Source organism: Plasmodium yoelii, assembly GCF_900002385.2.
Source record: "Plasmodium yoelii strain 17X genome assembly, chromosome: 14".
NCBI lineage: Eukaryota > Apicomplexa > Aconoidasida > Haemosporida > Plasmodiidae > Plasmodium > Plasmodium yoelii.
In genome coordinates, this window is record NC_036186.2 from 1,980,597 (window position 1) to 1,988,308 (window position 7,712).

The 7,712-nt window shown below is 22.2% G+C and overlaps 2 protein-coding genes across 2 annotated transcripts; one reads left to right on the forward strand and one right to left on the reverse strand.

Moving 5' to 3' along the window:
* Nucleotides 1–1,383: 1,383 nt before the first annotated feature.
* PY17X_1450500 (pentatricopeptide repeat domain-containing protein, putative) lies at nucleotides 1,384–5,031 on the forward strand (the record flags this gene model as incomplete). Its single annotated transcript, XM_720220.2, has 1 exon — nucleotides 1,384–5,031. The coding sequence occupies one exon, from the start codon at nucleotides 1,384–1,386 to the stop codon at nucleotides 5,029–5,031; it is 3,648 nt and encodes a 1,215-aa protein (XP_725313.2).
* Nucleotides 5,032–5,455: 424 nt separating this feature from the next.
* On the reverse strand, nucleotides 5,456–7,712 carry PY17X_1450600 (conserved Plasmodium protein, unknown function; the record flags this gene model as incomplete). The annotated part of the gene is made up of 4 exons (XM_022957652.1): nucleotides 5,456–5,630; nucleotides 5,724–5,785; nucleotides 5,995–6,404; nucleotides 6,632–7,712. The coding sequence occupies 4 exons, from the start codon at nucleotides 7,710–7,712 to the stop codon at nucleotides 5,456–5,458; spliced, it is 1,728 nt and encodes a 575-aa protein (XP_022813007.1).

Sequence of the window (7,712 nt, forward strand, 5' to 3'; positions counted from 1 at the left end):
AAAGGAAACGGGGGAAATATGAATAAATAATAATTATTTTTGCATTTTATGGATAGAGTGTTTTAATTTTGTTCTTTTTTTCGGTTTTCATATTCTTTCAAAAGTATACAAATTATAATATATATTTAAACAAAAAAAAAACTGCAAAAAATGGCATAATTATGACAACATGTAATATTGTTTATATTGCATAATATTGTATCGTACATATTTTATTGAAAACGTTTTACTCAATTTTTAAAATAAAATGATACATTATATAATAATATTATTAGAAAATTGTATCAAATGTTGTAAATATTCCCTTTAAAACATGCATATAATTGTATATACTATTTTGTGGGTGTAATGGGGATGGTCTAATCATGATTAGCATCCAAGCTTTTTATCATTTTAATAAACACTTTTCCACACCTAAGATATTATAAATATATATTTGTTTCCATTTAAAAAATAATAATTAATAATGTATATTTCAGTTAATACACACATATATATGTATTTATTTATTCATCTTTAAAAGAATTATCATTAAAAAATAAAACAAATATTTAAAAATATCGAATAAAATAGTGTGTGGCTAATAAAAAAAAATATTATGAACATGGAATAAAAATAACAGTATAAATATTCAATTATGCAAAATATTTTATGAACAGTAAGAATTATTTTAAAAATTTATATGCGCATGCTATAAAATAGCTTCTATAAAAAACAGTATACTAGGAAATATAGGAGTGTAATACCAAAACAAAGAGAATAACAAATAAAAAATAGTAAAAAAATGGTATGCAAAATGGTATAAAAAATGGTATGCAAAATGGTATAATAAATGGTATACAAAATGGTATAAATAAAATAATGGTAAGCAATGTAGCCGAAAATAAACGAACAAATAAATAGCTAATAAAGAAATATATTACTTTTTATTAAAACAATATTTCAAAAAAATAATATTTTGAAACATTGTGAAATATTTTGAAACATTTTGAAATATTTTGAAACATTTTGAAATATTTTGAAACATTTTGAAATATTTTGAAACATTTTGAAATATTTTGAAATATTTTGAAGTGGTATTATATATTATTAATGCTTTGAGAAAAACTGTTATAAAAGGAAAATGTGATAAAATGGAACAAAGCACAATACAGAAATAAATAAAAACAATATATTATGGCCTATGAATTTGTTATAACCCTTTTATGAGCAAGTCATTAATTAAAAAACTCGAAAAAGCAAAATAAGCAAAATAAACAAAATAAGCAAAACAAATAAATACAAAACACATTACATATATGTACTTCAATTGGCATTTTTAAAAGTTTTATCCTTTCAACAATTCAAAAAAAAAAAAAAAACGAAATGTAGATAGCGTAAGATATGAACTACCCAACCAGTTTGATACGTTTTAAATATCTGAGACTGAATAATACAAAAGGCAAGTTTTTTTACAGTAATAAAGTATATTGTAAGACATATTCGTTTTTATATTACTGTGTTAATAATTTAAGCCAAATAAATAATGCAAGAAAAAATTACTCTAGTTTAGGACAGCTAGTTGATAGAAAAAAAAATGTTATAAATTTAAGTGATGATGATAAAATTATCAAAAGCTACAAAAGAGTAAATATAAAGAAAATACTTAAGGGTAATAAAAAATCGGATAAATTTGAAGATGAGGAAAATGTTAACAAAAAAAATAAACTAGGAGATACGAATATGGAACCCAATTTTGTTAATTTGAATGGGATGGAAATCCAATCAGAATATAATAGAAAAGAAAAAGTTTATCAAAATATAGAAGAACAAAAAGATAAAGAGATGAAAAAGAGTCAGGAGGATTATTCAGCTAAAATCGGTAATAATGATATGGATGAAATTTATTTAAAAAATTTACAAAAAAAAAATAAAAGAGATATAGATGATGAAAATATAAAAAATTCTGTTGATGAATTATTTTATTCAAAAGGGAAAAAAAAAAAATTAATGAAAAGACTTATTTTTAATAGTAATTGTGATTATATGGATTTGATTAATAAATATCACGAATTTAAAGAAACTGATGATGATAAATTTTATTCTTTTGATACTAGTGTAAATAATTCTACACGTTTAATAAATGACGAATCCCCCAATGTTAGAAAATATGAAAATAAAATGGATGATAAATTTGGTTATTTATATGAAGTAGAAAGGGAAAACATTGATGAAAAAAAATATATAAATACAAATTTTAAATATTTAAAAAATAATACAAATATATCAATTTTTTCTGAAGTAGGAAAAAAAGAAATATTAGATATTTGTAAAAGAAAGAAAAATATGCAAAATGAAATAAATAAAAATAGTCAAGAAAAAAATCTTTTTAATAATGATATATTTTTTTGGTTGAAACGAAAAGTCCATAGATCTATTGATTGGAATATCTCACCTGAAGGGTTGAATAAACAAAACGATATAATAGATGTAACAGAATTGAACTGTCTAGAGAAACATAATATACCAGAATCTGACATGATAGAAGAAGGAAAAAATGAATCTGCTTATGATAAATTAGACAAAAACAAATTGATTTTAGAGACAAATAATGAAAATATTCAAGTAGATGGAGAAAAAAAAACTAAAAGAGCTTATATAGAAAAAAAAATATCTCCATTCAACTTTTTAAAAAAGTTAAATATAAATGTGTTAGATGATGAAAATCAAGATATGAAAAAGGAATTAAAAAATGAAAATAATAAAAATGATGAAAAAATAAAAGAAGCACGAGAAAAAGAGAAGGAATCATTGATACAAATGTATTTAAACAATTTGGAAGACAAAGAGACCAAGCCGGGTTTGAGTAACATTTTAGGTGAAGAGAAAGAGACCAAGCCGGGTTTGAGTAACATTTTAGGTGAAGAGAAAGAGACCAAGCCGGGTTTGAGTAACATTTTAGGTGAAGAGAAAGAACCCTTGAATAAGTCAGGCAGAAGCTCTGATTCAAGTTCAGGTTCATCCCAGAAAATCCTTGGCGAAAAAAATGGTGACTACAATTTGGAGCGTATTCCAAAGGCAGTAAACGAGGAAAAAGATGATGGAAGAGTTATTGATGATCTAATTTATCAAGAAGACATAAAAAATGAATCAAAGGATAAGACATATGAAGGTATAATAGATAACAGCAAAAATATTTTCAAAAAATTAAAAGAGAATTATGAATTATTTAAAAAGGAAAATATGTCACCATATATATTAGAGGGGTGTGAAAAATATATAAATTATTATTATGGTATAGAAAAAGAAGAAAAAATAAAAGAGATGAAACATTACTCTGAATTAAATTTTTATGATGTAATAAAAGATAAAAATTTTACTATAGAAAATTATAATATGCTTATAAAAAGTAAAATAATATTTAACAAAGAAGAAGAAGCATTTAATTATTTTAATTTATTAAAAAAATATGATTATAAAATAAATGTGGATACATATAACAGTTTAATGTATACATGTATTGTTCAGAAAAATGCTAAATTAAGTAGATTGATTTATTTGCAAATGATAAAAGATATGTTTGTACCTAATAAAAATACATTTTGTATTATGATTAAATCACACATACTAGATAATGATATAAAAAGTGCTTTTCATTTATATAGAAAAATGATTAAAGAAGAGATAGAAGTAGATTTGCCAATTTATTCAACACTAATAGACGGTTTAATTAAACATAAATTATATAAAAGAGCTGAAATTTTTTATAATTATATTATAAATTATAAAAATGTTGTACCAGACGAAATATTATATAGTATCATGATAAAAAATTGTTCATATAATGGAGAAGCTGAAAAATGTTTAAACATTTATGAAACAATGTTATCAAATAATTTAAGAATAACCGATATAACTTTAATAGAAATAATTAATTGTTTATCAAAAAGAGTTGATTATTTTCATAAAGTTTTTCATTTTTATAATATTTATTTAGCTAACGATATGAAAATAAACCACCGAATAATGTTATATATGATTATAGCTTGTTCAAATAGTGGAAATATAAAAAGATTAAAAGAAATATTAAAGACTATGAATAAATATAAAATAAAAATTACTGATGAAATGTATTGTTATATTATAAGAGCATTTGCTAATAACTGTAAAAGTAAAAACATACAGATAAGTGAAAAAAACAATAATATTAAATATGCTTGGGGTATTATATATCATATTATGAATCTTAGAAAAAATAACATAAATGAGAAAACTAATGTTTCAGAATCATTAATAGATAATGATAATCCAAATTATTCAACTATTCAAAAAAATAATAATATTGTTAATACGAAATTATTGAATAGTATTGTTTTATTATATATTAATTGTGAATATTATGAATATTCTATAAATATGCTAAAATATTTTTCATATTTCCAATGTATCCCAGATTATTACACATTTAGTATGTTATTTAAAATGCTTTTCTATAAACAAAAAGATTATGGAAAAGTTATATGTCTATATAATTATATGGTAAATAATACTAATATAAAAATAGATGAATATACATTTGATTTAGTATTAAATTCAGCTATTAAAACTAAGTCATCAAAAAATACTTTATTTATTTTACGACATATGTTTACTGCCAAAATTTATCCAACTCCTAAAACGATTAAAACATTATTTCATGTTGCTAGACATATTACAGATATTCAACTTATTATTAATAGTATGATAAGTCAACAAAAAAAAGATATATACGAAGAAAATGTTAAAGAAAACCAACTTATACAATTAAACATAGATGAATATGAATTAAATTTATTTAAAGATGGTAAAACTTTCAAAACTAAATCAGAGATCGATAAAGTAAGGGACCAATTTTTTAAAAGAAAGGAAAGAATTGAAAAGGATAAAAAAATGTCTAAAAATAAAAAATCATCTGATTGGTTACCTTATGGTCAATATTTGCAAGCCAAGAAAAAGGGAGGCGAAACTTATGCCAAAAAAGTTGACAGGCCTAAACCCCTTCCCTTTGACTGACATTATAAAAACCTCCACATGCACACTTCATGATACTTTATGCATGCCGTTATATTACTACACCGTAATGTGGCTACTCCCATTTTCGCACGTTTGCCACAAATCGTGGTGTACCATTCAATAATTATGATCATATTTTTAGTGTTATTAAGACAAAATATGGTAAGTTTTAATTAAAAAATTACAAAATGTTAAGGATGGAATAAAAAAAATACAAATTTGGATATATAAAATGGTAATCATATTATACCCAAAGTGGTAATGGGTGAAGCCATTTATTATTGATGGTGTCTTGTCGATTAATTCGTTTATTATCACTCATTTATTATCACTCATTTATTGTCATTCATTTATTTACTTATCATTTATTGTCATTCATTTATTTACTTATCATTTATTACCATTCATTTACTTATTCATTTTTTTAATTAAAGTTAGTGTAATTTAACAAATTATTATCAACTAAATTTATTATATATGAAGTCACCATATTTGTTAGAGAAATAAATAAAATTATCTCTATAATTAATTTATCGCTACTATAAAATAAAATGTAGAATTTTAAAAGGAATAATATAATGTCCATATAAAGAAGCTTCCTGCAATGAAATATTTGGGTAAAAAAAATTCATATATATTTTGAACATAATAAATTATTTTTCCTTTTTCACATTTTAATTGATTAATCTTACCAAATGAAAAAAATTAGTGTGAAGCTAACATGAGAATATAGGTTGTGTGCTGATAAAAATTTCTGAAAAAAAAAAAAAAAAAAATAAAAAAAAAAAAAATTATGAACGTTCAGGTAATAAACGTAGCTATAGAAAGTTGTACTAGCTAAATTGGAGGCAATTGATTAAATAAATTATATATATATATATATATATATATGTGTGCGTGTGTGGCAGTTTGAAAAACGAATGCAAATATTCTAAATGTATAAACAAAAGAAATAAAGATTACACTTTTCATGATGTTGAGAATGTGATAAAAGGATAAAATGCTTGACATGTCAGCAACCATTTGAACATACTTTGGAACTAAAGCTTTTTCATAATTTGTTTTTTCTTTTTTTTTGGATATAAATTTTATATTATTTTTTTCAACAAGTGGAATACTCATATCTTTTGTTCTCATTTCATTTTTTCTGTTTCTATTAATGTAATTTTTTTTTAATTTTTTTTTCGGAATATCTTCAAAATCAATGTCATAAATTAATTTTAAATTTTGTAGGTCGCTAGTCGTATCAGTATTTTCTTTATAAAAGAAAACCCAACTATTATAACATGTGTATTTGTTCAAAAATAAATTTGGCACATTTTCGGTGGGTACTATTGTATCACCCCTTATAAAGATTATGAATTTTAGGTATTCTGGAAAAAAAGAAAAAAAGAAAAAAAATAAAAGAAGAAAAAAAATAGCAAAATAGCAAAATAGCAAAATAACAAAATGGAAAGGACAGAATAAGACAAACTCAGCCAATTACGACGCTTAAATCGACGGCCCTTTTTGTGTAGAAAAAAAATAAAATTTAATCATGTATAGTCTCTAATATCATAATAATTTTTTTTGAATTAAATATGGATATGGATATTCTTACTTTTTATACATTTGTAAATTATTTTTTTGATATATAATATAATTTTTTTGATATATGATATAGCTTTTTTTGATTTTTTTATAAATTTTTTATATGAACGATATAGTGACTTTCTATATATTTCTATTAGTGTAAAAGACACATTTACAGCGAATTTAAGTATTAATATAAAATATACTAAATAATAAATATATATAAATAAAGAAATAAAAAATAAAACTTTACTATGATTATATATCGAAAATAAAAATAGCAAATCACAAAAAGTGTTTAATTGGTTAATAATACCAGCTATAATTAAAAAAATATCAAATTTATGATGAGTAATTGTATAATTGTTATTTTCAAATTGAATATATTTTAGCAATTCTTTATTTATGTTATGATTAACATTTTTTAATTCATCTAATACATAATATTTATCTTCGTTATAATTTATATTTTCATTAATTAATGTCTCATTTTGCTCATTATCGCAAATAATAAAATGTTTTTCTCTTGAAAAAAGTTTATCATTTATAAATTTTTTTTTCTCATTCCCATTTCCATTCCCATTCCCATTCTCATTTCCATTCCCATTGTTATTGCTATTATTGTTATGGTTGCTATTGCTATGGTTGATATTGTTATGGTTGCTATTGCTATGGTTGATATTGTTATGGTTGCTATTGCTATTGCTGAGGGTGGGTACAATTTGGTTGTTATGCCTTTTTTTATAACTAAGATATTTTGCATATATTCTTTTCCTGACCTCTTTGATATTATATTTTCGAACTAAATTATATTTGATATCATTACTAATTATTAAGTCAATATAAAAAAAAATAAAAATATAAACATATATAATTAGTGATATGTCAGTTGTGAATTCGGGTTTATAGGCTACTATGCGGAATACAATAATAGTTATATACACACAAAAAAAAAAAAATATATTAATCAAATATAAAATGGAAATTTGTATATAATTTTTTTTGTTTAAAATAAAAGGAGATGAGCAATGCCTCATCAAACTATCATTTAATCCCAATTCAATTATTTCAGCTTCCGTTAATATTTGCGAAAGTAATGAATCTTTCAT